Here is a 15526-nt window from a genome sequence, read left to right on the forward strand (position 1 = left end):
ATGCTTTATGGCCTGGAATCTGTAAGCTCCTACCCCAAATAAATACCCTTTATAAAAACCAACCAGTTTCTGATTTTTTGCATCAGCACCCCTTCGGCTAACTAACACAATGACCAAATGGAGTTCATCTCAAGAATGCAAAGTTGGTTTTACATCCAAAAATAAATCAGTGTAATTCACCATATTCATATTTCAATAGAGGCAGAAACATCATTTGACAAAATCTTGCACCAGTTCCTAATTTAAAGCTCTCAGCAAACTAAGGATAGAAGGAAACTTCCTCAACCTGATAAAAGGCATCATGAAAAACGTACAGCTTGCATCATACTTAATGGTGAAAGATAGAAAGATTTCCCGCTAACTTCAGGAACAAGTCAAAGCTGTGAACTCATCCTTATCTAACACTGATGAAAAAAAAAAAAAAGGAAAGGAAAGGAAGGAAAGAGGAATGCATCCAGATTGGCAAGGAAGAAGCGAAACATTTTATTTGCAGATGACATGATCATCTATGTGGAAAATCTGATGAAATCTATTAAGAAAAAATACAAAACAGTGACAGCAATAGCAACAAAATAAACCTTCTAGAACCAATAAGGGAATTTAGCAAAGTAGAAGGAAACACAATCAATATACCCACAAATCAGTTGAATTTCATATACTAGCAATAAATAATCAGAAATTGAGATAAAAACAATATTTACAATAACATCAAAATACAAAATAAGTACTTAGGAATAAATTTGACAAAAGATGGCAAGTTGCACTGAAACCTCCAAAACATTTCTGCCGAGATCACACAGTGGATTAGCAATAAGTGTTTCTAGACTTTGGCATTCACTGGGGTTAGCCTAGAATTGCAACACAGTGATCTGAAATCCCCAGATAAACTCAAAACAGAGTAATGAAGTTCATCGGGACCCACAGCATCATTGCATTCAACATGCTCTCCTTCCCCCAACAGTGGCGAGCACCAGCTTCAGAGACCCAGAGGCCTGTATGCCAGCCCGTCACAGCTAATTTGTCCTGTGACCTCTGGGAAGCTATTCGACATCCCTGAGCTACCATTTTCTCACCCATGAAGCATCAGTTTACTTCACAGCATTCATTCAAGGATTAACAAGTTAGTTCATGTCAGAGGTTGCAAACTCAAATGTTTTCAGGGCCCAAGCAGACTGGCAAACTAGAGAGAGAGCAAAGTCCCTTTCTAAAGAGAACATTCCCCATACTGCCCCCTGCAGTTGTTAAAGAGGAATATGGCCCCGGGGTTGCCAATTAAAAAAAAATAGGGCTCCCAGCATGGCTGGGTTGGCCCCCACAAACACATACCCTGTGGCCAGGCAGGCCAAGGTCACCCACAGGGTCATGGCCCCTGCTAGGGAGGCAGAGCCACAAGAGCATGGTGACCACAGGGAAGATAAAGTGAACGTAGAGCCTACCCCTGCGATTGGCCACGCCGTGCTGGGAGCCGCTGGCCCGGTGATTCAAACAGCCCAGTCACCCCTGTCCAGACCGTCACCATAGTGCAGCACGCGCCCTGTGGCCAGCACCAGCTCCCCATAAAAACTATAACTCAGAATGGGACTCACATTGTGCCCGTCACTGCTGCAGCCCAAGGACACAACAGAGCTGCAAGCCCTTTGCATATGCTGGCAACCCACACCTCGGCTTCAGTCTCCCTGCCCACAACATGTCAGAACTGCAGTCAGTTGCAGCAGCCGAAACTGGAGAGGACCAAAACAGAGGACAGAGGGAAGCAGATGTGGCTAAAGTGATAAGACCTCGGCCTACAATATGGGAGGACCAGGTTCAATCCCTGGGACCTCCTGGTGAAAAAGAAGGGAAAGCATGCCTGCACAGTGAGCCAGTGCCCACGCAAGTGAGTCACACAGCAAGATGGGGACGCAACAAAAGAGAGATGAAGGGGAGTCAAGGAGAAGCGCATCAGAGACCAGGATCTGAGGTGGCACAATTGACAAGGAACCTCTCTCCACATCAGAGGTCCCCAGGATCGAATCCCAGTTAATCCTAAAGGAGAAAGATGAGAAGACAAAAAGAGAAGTAGATACAGAAGATCACACAGTGAATGGACACAGACAGCAAAAACAGCAGGGTGGGGGCAGGGGAGGAGGAAAATCTTAAAAAAAATAAATAAAGCGAATAATCTGTGATTTTTAAAAAAAACAAAAAACAGAGGACAGAGACACCAGGGATCAAACCCAGGACCGTGCACATGGGAGGGAGGTCCTCAATCACTAGAGCGACATCTGCTCCCCGACGTGTACTTTTTTTTTAAAGATTTATTATTTTTTAATTTATTTCTCTCCCCTTCCCCCGTCTCCTCCCCCCCCCCCCCCCCAGTTGTCTGTTCTCTGTGTCCATTTGCTGCGTGTTCTTCTTTGTCTCCTTCGGTTGTTGTCAGCGGCATGGGAATCTGTTTCTTTTTGTTGCATCATCTTGTCGTGTCAGCTCCCCATGTGTGCAGCGCCATTCCTGGGCAGGCTGAACTTTCCTTCGCACTGGGTGGCTCTCCTTTTGGGGCGCACTCCTTGCGCGTGGGGCTCCCCTACGTGGGGGATACTCCTGCATGACATGGCACTCCATACACGCATCAGCACTGCACATGGGCCAGCTCCACATGGGTCAAGGAGGCCCAGGGTTTGAACCTTGGACCTCCCATGTGGTAGGTGGATACCCTATCCATTGGGACAAGTCCGCTTCCCCCGACATGTACTTTATAAAACAGTTGGTGCTGGATAGAGCAGAAAGAGTGAAGGGGACACCTGAGGTCTGAAGTCTAGTGCAGAGGTCGGTACTGTCGAGTGGGAAGACGGGAGGGTTGGGCTGGCGCTGTCATTCGGCACAGGCTCAGGGCCTGCCCAGGGCTCTCACGCAGGGTCCTTGATGGGTGACTTGGCTCTAGTCCACACAAGTAAGAGGAAACCCATGTCCCTAAATTCAGGCTTTTGGGCTGGGGGTGTCCAGGCAAGGGAACCTTGAGATTAGGTCAAGCCTCCTTAGGTGACAGTCTCTTTTGACGCAGGAAAGAATTCTTGCCTTTGCAGCAATGCCCCAGGAAACAGAGCGGGATTCCATTCACCCTCTTTCTGGTTATGGAAATTTGGAGTGCAGGACATGAACTTTTCCAATGTACTACATCTCAGAAGAGTGTGGGAAAATATTCTGGGCTCCTGGCTTCTGCACATTGGCTAGGAGTCCTCAGAAACCCAGTTTGGCTCCCAGGACTTGAAATAGTCTGTGTACCAAGGACTAAGACAACCTCTTCTTGTTTGGAGGGACTGGACAGATATGGAGCTATGAGGCTTCAGTGAGTTCCAGTGGGTGGGAAGCAGGACCAATGAGCTGGCCAGAGGCCTGATTTGTGCTGTGTGGCCACGAACACTGCAGGGTCAGGCAGACAGCACAGTGGGTCCCAGAGCTCACCAATCTGCCCCTGGCACATCCAAAAGTTCTTGCTTCTACCTGGGCCTGGGCCAGAGTCCTTCTCTCAGGTCCAGAGATGTGGCTCTATGTCTATGCGGGCATGTGTGGCTTACCATGATGGCACTGCTTACCCCAGAATCTCTCTTTTTTTATTGGAGATGTTGTAAGTTTGCAAAACAACCATGCATACTATAGGATTCCCATGCATCACCCTACCACCGACACCTTGCATTGGTGTGGAATATTTTTTGCATATAATGAAAGAACATTGTCATGGTGTTACTGCTATGTTCCATGGCTTACATTTGGTGTGTTTTTCCCAAAAACCATCCTATTATTAACAACATGTATTAGTTTTGTGTATTTGTTAAAGGTCATGAGAGAACATTCTCATATTTGTACTGTTACCCACAGTCCATCATCCACCAAAGGGTTCACTGAATTATATCATATCATTCCTTGTACAATTCATCCAAAGTGTCCACCCAGTGGCTCTCAGTTTTATCAGAGCTGTGCTGTCATCACCCCAGTCAACTTTAGAATGCCTTCACTACTCCAAAAGAACAATCCTATACCTCGTTATCCTCTCCCATTGTTGACCCTTAGTATTTGTTTAATACTTTTTTTGCTATTGCTGCAAGAATGTTGCAGTACTGCTGTTAACTATGGTCCATGGGTTGTATTAGTTGTGTTTTTCCCATGCATCACTATATTCTTAACAACTTATAATAGAAGAACAGTCTTGTATTTATACAAGACTTAATCCACCCCTGGGGTCACTATGTTGTAGTCCCTGGATTGTCTTCTAGTTTTCTTTCAGTTGACATTTACCTCCCTGGACTGCCCCTTTCAATCACAATCATACTGTGTTAGTTATACTCACCTCAGTGTATTGTCATGGGCTCTGTCCATTTCCACACAATTACAACAAAGCCTTGTTGAATTCTACATGCAGTAAGCATCAGTATCACTAACATGAACTTAATATGATGAGTTCAGCTCATGGAGTTAAACTATAGAGCACAGGTTACTAGAAAATAGAATGTGGGTTGAGAAGGGGGAGTTAATGCCTGATGTTTGTTTTTGCCAGCTTTAATCTGTTCTGTAAGTGAATCTTTTTTTTCATTTACTATTTTACTACTCAGAACCAGAATTTCTATTTGGTTTCTTTTCATAATTGTTTTCTCTTTATTGATATTCTCTATTCGGTAAGAGACTTGTGTTAAAGTTTCCTTTATTTCTTTGCCAATGGTTTCATTAAACCTGTTAGGATACTTCGGAGAATTAAAGTAAATATTTTTCTAGGAAGGCCAGTGTATGTGTTTGCTCATGGGCAATTTCTGCTTGCTTATTCTTCCTCTGAATGGGCCTTGCCTTTACATGCTTCATAATTATTTTTGAAAACTAGACATTTTTAATATTATGTGGTAACTAAGGCAATCTGATTCTCTCCCCTCCCTATATTTTTGTTGCTTCTTGTTGTTTGTAACTTTATTTGTTGGTGTATTCTCTAAACTATTTTTAAAGACTTATTTGTTATGCCTGATTTGATGGTTAGGTTATTGTGTCAACTCCGCCAGGTAATTGTGCCCAGTTGTTTGGTCAAGCAAGCCCTGGGCTAACTGTAATACAAGAGCATTTATGGACTTTAGTCACCATTGACTTTTCTGCAGTGGTAAATCATAGATAGCTGGTTTTAACTACATCAATCAGGGAGATTGTCATCAGCAATGAGTGATGCTTAACCCAATCAGTTGAATGCCTTAAAAGGGGAAATGATTCCAGCATTGAGTGAGAATTCCCCAGCTTGTCTCTGGACAGCCAACATCACCCAGAACTCATCAAAAACCTTCACTGGACTTTCATTGCAGCCCCTGGTCGCAGCCTGCCTGCAGAACCTGGACTTGTGCTTCCTCACAGCTGCGTGAGACACTCTCATAGAATCGCATACTATTGACAGATATCTCTTGTTGATTCTGTCCCTAGAGAACCCTAACTAATAAACCTGGGCAAAAAAAAAAATGTATATATATATATATATAGCACAGGCAGAACTAAAGATATCTATGGTTTTTATCATTCAGCCTCTTATGTGTGGAAAGTGTCCAGGAGGTGATCAGTAACGGTGGAGGTAATTATGGGGGGTGGCAGCTTCTCAGGAGCCCTGTACACCTTTCATTCCTGGCAGGTGTGGATGTAGCAACATTTTTTGAAGATCCACTGTGTGCCCCGCCCTGTACTAGGTGCTATACATTCACAGACCAACAAGGAAGCAGTCCCCAATCTCACGGGCTTTTGGTCAAGTAAGGACAATTATTGAGCTCATGTGTATGGAGCATTTCCTATCTGTCAGGCAGTGAGCTAAGCATTTCACTAGCATGATCTTGGTTTTTTTTTTATTATTTTTTTATCACAGTAACATATATAAAATACAAAATTTACCATTTTAACCATTTCTAAATGTACACTTCAGTGGTATTCCTTGCATTCACAATCTTATGCTACCATCACCACCATCCATTACTAAGACTTTTTCATGGCCCCAAACAGAAACTCTGTGCCCATTAAGCAATAAATCCCCATTCCCCCTTCCCCTCACCCCCCAGCAACCTGTGATCTACTTTCTGTACCCATGAATTTGCTTATTCTGGATATTCACAAGTATAATCTCATTTCAGCCTCACAAAAACTCTCTGAGGTGTATACTGTTATTGCTCTACTTTGTTGCTGTAAAGACGGAGTCAAGGAGGTTGAGTCACCCAGTTGTGGCCTTTTCTAACCCTCACCTTATCCCCAGCCTTGATTCCTACTGAGGTTCCAAGCCCACCTCCCAGAAGATGCATTCTCCAAAATCACCTGGAAATAACATCTTAACATCTAATTTCTAGATTGCATCTGAATGGCCACACATTCACATACACTTATAAATTGGTTTGTTGGCTTGCACTTAGCCACTAAGGGTATTTATTGGTTTGGTTTTTAATGTGATGAATCTTAGTCCACATTACTTCGGGCTACTGATAAGCTGTTTTGAAAAGATGTCTAAGGCTTCCTGGTGCTCACTGACTTTGAAAGTTCTAGCTGTCATCTGCCTGTGTCACCGCACCAACACCTTCACCAACACACCTATCACCACAGGATGCTGAGGAGATAAGGAGGTCTCAGCGCTTTCAGGGTTGTGGTTCAGTTTCCTGGGGATTGAACAGTAGCTCTTAGTTGCTTGAGATACTTTACTCCCAACCACCTCTAGACAGTTTTGAGAGCCATTCCCAGCACATTATGATGTGAGTGCACAGGACTGGATTAGAAGGACCAAGGATTTGGAGAAAGGGTCTAACTTTGTTGGGTTCACCGCAGCAATCCTAGCTGGTAACTGCCTCCCGTGAATGGAGCCAACTTGAATTTGCAAGCCACAAGCCTGGGTGTGTGTGGAACATTTATGAATCGGTAGCGTTTCTGAACTTGTCTTCTGGTTTATCATCTATGGTGGCTTAGAGCTATGTGAAAACCCACTGTAAACAGGACCTTCTGATAAATTCACTTCAGTTACCAGTGTGGCCCAACTGAATTGGAATGAGTCTTAATCCTATTACTGTTGTTCTTTACAAGCAGAATGAAATTCAGACACAGAAGGAAAGCCATGGCAAGAAGCCAGAAGTCAGCAGAGCCGGGTGAAGCCAGGCGAGTTCGCCGTGTGTACGGCCATGTGACAGAAAAGCCGAGGGCCAGGGGTTGCTGGCCAGCCCCAGGGCACCACAGTCTTCTGGGAGAGAAAGCATCACTGATGAGGCCTTGGTTTTGAACTTCTCCGGGCCCTAAAACTAAGAGCCAATAAATTCCCATTGTTTAAGGCAACCTGTTGCAAGGTATTTGTTTCAGTAACCAGGAAACTAAAACATCCTGATTAAAGTCAAAGTTACCATGGCCTTTGAGACTCCCTGTAATCATTCTGATTCCATCAATAGCCCCTGCTCCAACCCCTCAAGCCCTTCTTACTGTTGCTTAAGCCCACCAAGCCTGCTCCTGCCCCAGGCCCTTTGCGTTTCCAGTTCTCTCTGCCTGGAGCGTCCTTCCCCCAGACAGTAGTGAGCCTCACACATTTACTCAAGCCTCTGCTCAAATGTCACTTTATCATAAAGGACATCTCTGCTCACCCTCCTTAAAATAGCATACATATCCCTTACACCGCTTTACTTTTCTCCTTAATATTGATAACGACTTGACAGGTCAGTACGTTCTTATTTGGTTGTGCCTGCCATTCTCCTCAATACGTAGCTCTTGAGCAGGGACTTTGTTTTGTTCCCTGATGGAGCCTAGGGCCCAGACTGTGCCTTCGCTTAGTAGGGGCTCAGTATTGCTGTGTTGTTTCACAGATCTCACTCTATTCACCGGTGTCTGCTGAGGACTCAGCCAGAACAAAGTCTAATGTATCATTTCCCAGGCCCACCTCCAAGGTTTCTACAGCTTTCTTCTACTGAGAATTCAACGTTCTACCAGGAAGCACTTTGATAATTAAAATCCCCACCATTTCTATCTAGACTCATTATGACACTGTTTTAATCTCTATTTCTGGCTCTGTCCCATGTTTCTGGGAAATTACTCAATAGATGAACTTATTACTACATATTTATTATGAAAGAATAGAATTTCATCCACAAAAATCCTGTTTACCTAAGATCAGACTCGGAGATTTCTTTGCACAATCAGATTTTTTCCCTCTGGTTCCTGTGTTGTGCTACTCTGAGTTTAGCTGTCACCCTTCCCTCACCCTGCCCTGTCCTGGCCCAGGTCAGCACCCTACAGCCTTATGTTTTTTAAATGTGGGTTGCGACTCATTGGTGAATAGGGAAATTAATTTAGTGTGAACAGCATTTTAAGAAAATACAATAAAATAGGAAATGTTGAGAATGTATTTCTTACTATGAGAAGGGTCAAAAAAGTTGGAAAGTACCACTTTGGCCTAAATGAGCTAAAAGAAGGTTTAGTACGATTTTTCTCTGTAGTTGTCTTCAGAAGATTCTAGATGGTTTGGGGGCACTTCTGGGCACAGATTGTGTCCATACTGTGTTGTTGAAATCCTCAGTTCTCTTTTAAACATACTTATTTCTTTAACTATATCTTTCATCAAGCAAGCATAACCAGAATGTGCACACACACACCTCCTAAGGACACTTCCTCAGTGAAACCTGAATATGTGATCTTTATTATCCAGAATGTTGTTCCTTCCTGTATTTATTTCCCTCTCTATCATCTTTAAAAAGTAAAGTCATACTTAACTGTTCCAGCCTATGTTAGATGTGCTTCAGGAAATTAAGGGTAGAACTGAGTATGGGACACTTTCCTTATAGGGACAAGAGTTGGGGCTATGAGGTCCAACTCTGTAGCCACTGGGAGTTTCTCCCTCTACTGCCAAGCTTGGAGGAACCAGGTTTCATTTTATTATGGGAGGAGAAACATTTCCTTACTGTGGTGTAACACAAGAAGGCTACAACCCTCCCTTCAACCAGCCCCTTAAATTGTTTAGCCTGGAAGCCCCACATCCTCTTTTGCCCTCCTTCTTCCAAAACTCAGAAATTAGGAGAACCTAGAGACACACTGGTGCTGGGGCAACTAGAGGTCAAGACGAAGCAGGTAAAGAGGTGTCTATATTTGGAGATCCCAAGAGGCAGCAGGTTGGAAACCCAGGCAGATAATCAGAGATGGGGCAAAGTTGGGTTTCAAGGGGGCTGTGGCTGCAGGAATCAATAACAAGGCAGACATCTGAGCATGCAAGAACAGAAGGAAAACTCCCAGGTGCCAGAAGCAAACGGGAAGTGAAAACCAGAGTGGTTGGTCAGCTTGCAGCTGGGGGCGGGGGTGGGGGAGCGGACCAGAGCCAATTAGGGTCTTGAATTGTGACATCATAGAGGAACAGAAAATGAGGCCAGCGGGGGAGGGCAGAACTAAGATCCAGAGTAAAAGCTGCGTCCCCAGGGAAAAGGAGGCTGGTGCAGAGGAAGCCAGACACCGGCAGAGAGCACAAGTTGCACGGGAGCAGCTAAGGAAAGCTGGGGCTGAGCCCTGTGCCAGGCCCGGTCAGGCTGCCCGGGCATCAGATTACCCCCTAGACCCAGCAGGGAAACTGGAGGGCTCATCTGCGAAAGTTAAGGTCAAAACCCCATTTTGTCTCACAGTGGGTGCTCTGGCTGGCAGATCTAGGGCCCGAGGCCAGCTCCACACCACCCCTCTCCAGTGAGATGGGGCTGTGCTTCCCAAGGTTTCCCACCAAGAATTCCCAAGGCAGAGGAGCAAGAGCACCTCTCATTAGGGGGGCCCAAGGCGAGTGGTCGACAGCTGTTAGTGTAACCTTAACTTTCATTATCATGTAACCCCACATTTCATTAAAGCCTCAGAGTTACCCTTCAAACACATAGGACATTTGCATTGTAATCCAGACCTCACGGCAGGTTACACGTTCCCCTTTGTCCAGAGGCACTGTTCAGCCAGCACTTCAGGACGACACAGGTGACTTTGACCGGGGTTGCGCTGAGAGTTCAGACCAAGAATCAAAAGCCTGCAAAGGGCCTCCTGTAAGAACGGGCGAGGCAAGATAGGGTAAGAGTGTCGGAATTTGCTCATGATTTGGTGAAAGCGTGTTCTGAGTGGCAATGTAACTTCAGGGAGGGAAAAGCTGTTTGCCATGCTATAATATAAAACAAACCCAATGACCCTTATCCTATGATTTTATCTAAATCCTCTTGAACTAACTGAAATGTTTTAAATTTCCACCTTCTAGTTTAATTTCTATTCAGATACCACTTATTCACATCCACCAAGGAAACAAAAACTCACCTAGTGGTTACATACAACGTATTTTTATTTATCCCATACATATTTTATTGAAAAAATAAAAATATTATTCACATATCTTATCAATAAACAATATTCTTGTTTTTTTCACTTAAAAGAAAAATACAAGACAGCTTCATGTAACCAAAATGCTTAAACGATTTGGTTAACCAAATGTTGACTTCATAAATACGAAAATCCCAACTGTCAAAACTGGTTTTTCAGTAGCCATATTTGAGATATTTGTGGCTTTCCACGAAGACCAACCCTGCAAATTATGAGACCTATACACCCAGATCAGGTATTAAGGGAAAAAAAGATTTTGTAACCCCAAGTTAAGACTTTCTATAAGAAATTCTAGTGGTGTTTACCTACTTGAAAAATTCATTTGAGAAGTACTTATTCTTTTTGAAATCAAGCAGGATAAGTAAATAACAGGGTTTTCATAAATAGCAAAATTATGCATTTCCCGATGAGCAAGGTTGCTTTTGAGTTCAAGAGCACTGTGTGTGTGTGTTCCATTGAGTATGAGTAAGACCAGAATGTGATGAAAGCTTAAAAGAGAACATTTATCTACAGTGTTTTGATGAGCTTAGCTCCTTGCTTCTTTCAGATCAGCTTGGCAGAGAGGTCCTCACCTACAGGTTTCACCTCATCAAAGACTTTGGGCCTCATTCCCTCCAGGTCCAGCTCAGATAAGAGCCCACCCAGCAGCTCAGAGGCCCCGCAGCAAATTAGCCCCGACCGCTGGTCCTGCCATCGCGGGCTCCCTCCTTGTTTCCTCGCCAGAACGCCCATCCTTATTCAACCTCACCCTTCTTGAGACTACAGGCATGCTCACAAACTCAAGACTCCCGGAATCATTTTCTAGGCATGTGTCCTTTGAGCCTCATGGATTAGCCCTCTCCTGCCCCATCCCCTTCCTTGCAGTCAGAGCACACCATCCAGCGCCCCCAGGACTTGCCTCCGTATGGAACTGCTGTGCCCAGACAACCACCAAGGCTGGCCTGAGTCCTAGAGTCATTTGTCTCTGGGCTATTCCCCACCTGCCTCATTCCCTGCTAGGGGTGTGGCTTATAACAGTTAACTTGATAGAAACTGTTTTTTCCCTCAGGATGGAAATGAAATTTTAAGAGTTCCCATTCCTGGGTAGTGTTGAAAAGCTCAAGCTCTTATGCCTGTGCTGATAAAGCATCCCCGAAATGACTTGAACTTTTTCCTTTCCTTAAAGTTACAGACTGGCAGCTTCAAGTGCAGAACTCTAGATCCTAATAGGTGTGTCTGTCCTCTTATCTCATGCCATTATTGAGAATTCCTAATTCTTGATAGCCAGGGCCATGAGCTTTAACCACAATTCGCCTGCATATCTAGTGTTCTAAGGGTCACATAGAATCTTCTCTTGTATTCATTGAGGTATTCTGAACTCCTTAAATTTGGATCCTGCATTTAGAATCAGATTTATAACCCAGAGATGCTGAATCCTACTTTCCCAGCATAGGGCTGACCCACTGATAGGCTCAAGGTTTGCTGACTGATCCCATCCAGGGCCCACCAGCTCCTCCATGACAAGCAGTTTTCTGTTTGGGGGTGCTCTGCGTGTGGGCCAATGATGTTGTCATTGGATTTCCTTTTGGAAGTTCTTCCCTGAAATCTTCTTTGGAATAAGACTAACTGTTCCTGGAGCTCACAAAGGGTTTCTGAAAGTGATCTCACAAAAGGAGACAAACGTAGCAGCAGTGGCCACATTGAAGACCAAGTGCCTAGCTTCCCAAGGAGACCACTTTAAAGGGCAATAAAGATTTGAGTACAGTTTCATAGCTTCATATACTTCTCACTTTTAGCTAACGTGAAGAAAAAGAAACATTTAGAATATTGATTAGTGCCCTATCTACCTGTTTATGACTGTCTCTAGAGTAGGAATTTGTCTTATTTACTGGGACCCCTGTGGCAGTTTAATATTATTTATGAATTCCAAAAATGATATATTGATTATGTTTTTAAACTGTTCTCTTCCTCTGGGCGTGATAACCCTTTGATTGTATTAGATTCAGCTGAGCCAGCTAATAAATTAAGATTAGGGCTTTGATTCAACCATGTCATTAGAGTACAACTCAGCGTTGAGTCCCAGCCCCCTTGGTGGACTGATAAAACAGACTCTCAGACAAAAGTAGACACAGAAAGCAGATATGTGAGGAAAGAGAGAAGCCTCATTAGACACGGCAGAGGCCCTGGGAAGAGAGATAAGCCAGATAGTCTATAGCTGACCTTGTGAAGAGAAATAAGCAGCTGAGCCCAGAAAGAAACGAGCCCCAGGGAGAGAGACGAGCCTTATACCAACCTACAGCTGAGAAGGGAAGAAGCTGGGACCATGGAACCTTAAGAGGACGGAGGAAGGCTGAACCTCACAGGTGTCGCCCACCGTCTTGCATCAACATGTGACAACAGACTTTGGGTGAGAAAGTACCTCTTATGGTACCTTGAGTTGGACTCTTTAGGGCCTGTGACTATAAGCGTCTACCCCCAAATAAATACCCTATTTAAAAACCAACAGAGTTCTGGTACTTTGCATCAGCACCCTATTTGGCTGACTAATACAGTCCCCAAGGTTTGAAAGAACCCTGAGTGTTTGCTGAATTGAACTAGGTTAAATCATTTCAGTTGACTCATTAAGGTTATTCATGCCCAAGAGTCAGTTTCCACAAAGATGTTTGAATTTCCCCATTGTACTTTCCATAGCAGGGAGCTGAACTGTCCCATAGAGCCCTAAGGTGCAGGGCCTTGCTCACACTAAAAGGCATTTGCATTTAGCCTCAACAATCTAAGTATAAACAGCTTTTCCAGGTTTTTATATGCTTTGAACATTAGCATCTTCTCATGAAGATAATTAAATTCATTATCAACTCTAATACCTCTAACTTCCCAAACTGCAGAGAAGTACAAAGACAGCATGCCACATGTGATATGAAATAACTCTGTAAAGAAATTTGAAATCATATGATGAAAATAAAACACATTGGGTAATGCAGTCACTATGTCGTTATCATTGTCACTGTTTAAATACGGCATATGAAACAGGATCTCTTTACCAGCTTCTCCAACTTGGGGATTAGAATGAATTTCCAGTGAGCTCATTTAAAAGCTCTGTCTCTTAGAGTGAAGGACAAACTGTTGTTTCAGTAAAAATTGACCCAGGCTGATCCAAACACCACGTAGAATGGCCTAGAAGGATTCTGAAAACTAAGTTTCCAGGAGAGAGGTTCCAGTGGAATGGACCCACATCACCGATTAAAAAGCAGAAAGTGCACCATCAAGAAAAGTCTCATTCCTACAGTGGCCAGAAGTGTTAAGATGCTTGCGTTTTTAAAAAACTGTAATTTGAGTCTCAGGAATCTTCTTTTCAACATTGCAATACAACTGTTGGGCATTAAGAGGCCAGACTACTAGACTATGCAAAGATAAAATTCTGTCTGGCAATGAAGTTCTAGATCAAAATGGGTCATCCTGTGATCAGAGAGAGAAAGAGACAGACACTTCAGGTTGAACCCAAGACCTCATAGGTGGGAAGCCAGCACTCAACCACTGAGCCACATTGGCTTCCCTGAGTTGGTTTTTTTGTGTGTTTTGCTTGTTGTTTGTTTTTGTTATTTTTCAGGACCACCCATGTGGGAGGCAGGTGCTCAACTGCTTACGCCACATCCGCTCCTGATGAGGAGCTAGAGAACGGGGGGCAGAACACGAGTCTTTAATCCCTTTTAAAGTAAACAGGCCATCTCCCCAAACCTGTCAAAATGGAAGAAACTATTAGACTCTTGAAAGGGAGCCCAAGACTCCAGCACAAGGATTCCACATGGTTTAAATACAAGGAACTTAAAAAGCAACACACTTTTATTATCTAGCCTTGCTGAGTGTATCCTTGAGCAGACTTGTCAGAACAAAAAAAAAATGAGCCAGATTGTTTTTCTCTTTTCTTTTTTCTGTTCTGAGATAGGTAGCATGTTGGGAAGAGCACTGCTTGCCTTTGAAACGAAAAGACCTGGGTTTTAGAACTCTGGCTTACCTACTTGCTCTCTGAATGATCTGGGACAAGTCACTTAGCCTCACCTGTAAAACAGGAGTAATGTCCAGTCACCAGGTCATTAATGATGATTAAATGGATTAATATATAATACACAAGTGCCTGGCATAGATCCTGCAATGGGGGAGGTGTCCCCAACATTAAATATTCTTCTTCCCTCTCTCCCTCCTGAGGTAGTGCACGCAAACATCCCCGACTGGTCTCAAAGGTCGCCAACACTGTGACTTCTGAGGTGACCCAAAGGTGAGCCATGGTGAGCCCCTGGTGTAAGTTCTAAAACTCCAGCCAAGCCTGCTGCCGGAGGTGGGGCTGGACGAGCTGCCGGGGGGAGGGGGAGGGCTAGGCCTGCGCCCCGACTGCACCCTCCAGACCCATTCCCTGTTGTTCTTGCCTTGCTCCCCCCTCCAGCAGTCAGACAGACACCGCCCCTGGCACGATCCTCCGAATGTGGGTGTAGGACTTCCTGATGGTGACGCTGCCGTGGTGTGACACCCCTCGGGGCAGGACACACTCCTCCGTGAGTTTCTGGGCCTCCGGGTCCCAGCACAGCACCGTGGCAATGACCTCGTTCTTCTCATCGCGCCCCCCAGTGATGTAGAGCCGGTTGTTGCAGGGGGCGATCCCGCAGCTGGCCCTCTCGTGGCTGAGCTGGGTCACCAGGCACCAGCTGTCTTCCAAAGGGCTGTAGGCGTACAGCGCTCGCATGGCCCCGCCTGGAGAGGAAGGAGAAGCATGCATGGGCATCCCGTGGTCACGTGGTTCGGTCAAGCCCATCATCCCACAAAATGCCCGAGTGGATCAGACAGGCAGAAAGCTTCTAGTGCTGGCCACCCTTCGCAATGCCCTTTACATTCTGCAGCCAGGTGTGGATCAGCTGGTAAAGGACACTTAGCTCGGGCATGAATCGGCTTCTAAAAGACACCTGGCTGACCTTGGCTACCAAAACGCACCCCTACCTGCTACCTGGAAGAAATACACCTGCTGCCTCAGATAGACTTGGTTTTTAATCCCAGCTCAGCCTCTTTTAATCTATAACCAAGAGCACCACCACCATGGCATTTATAGACCTTCAGAAGGACCACCTCTAAAGCTCCTGGCAGACGGCCTGGCACACAGAAGCCACACGACACGGTGGTGGCTATAGGTGGTGGCATCTCTGCCCTTTGTCGACTGAGCATGACC

General features: G+C 44.8%; 2 protein-coding genes and 1 long non-coding RNA gene across 5 annotated transcripts in view; 2 read left to right on the forward strand and 1 right to left on the reverse strand.

The window, feature by feature from the left end:
• LOC101443698 (uncharacterized) overlaps positions 1-7367 on the forward strand; it is a 60953-nt gene extending 53586 nt beyond the window's left edge. For both annotated transcript variants that reach the window (XR_009185494.2, XR_001118989.4), the window contains one exon: positions 7054-7367. The gene's annotated coding sequence lies outside the window, so the exon portion shown is untranslated. The remainder of the gene's footprint in view (positions 1-7053) is intronic.
• Positions 7368-9380: 2013 nt separating this feature from the next.
• Positions 9381-14835, forward strand: LOC131278218 (uncharacterized). Of its 2 annotated transcripts, XR_009185497.1 has the most exons (4): positions 9381-9589; positions 9911-10035; positions 14522-14587; positions 14753-14835. It is a non-coding gene; the product is annotated as an uncharacterized lncRNA (long non-coding RNA). The 2 variants fall into 2 exon arrangements; XR_009185496.1 differs by lacking the exon at positions 9381-9589 and having other exon boundaries at positions 9604-10035.
• KLHL6 (kelch like family member 6) overlaps positions 10277-15526 on the reverse strand; it is a 66251-nt gene continuing 61001 nt past the window's right edge. The window contains exon 7 of the mRNA XM_004464599.5: positions 10277-15057. Within this exon, the coding sequence (XP_004464656.1) occupies positions 14756-15057 (302 nt within the window). The 3' untranslated portion in view covers positions 10277-14755. The remainder of the gene's footprint in view (positions 15058-15526) is intronic.

This window comes from Dasypus novemcinctus, chromosome 4, assembly GCF_030445035.2.
Source record: "Dasypus novemcinctus isolate mDasNov1 chromosome 4, mDasNov1.1.hap2, whole genome shotgun sequence".
In the NCBI taxonomy this organism is placed as follows: domain Eukaryota; kingdom Metazoa; phylum Chordata; class Mammalia; order Cingulata; family Dasypodidae; genus Dasypus; species Dasypus novemcinctus.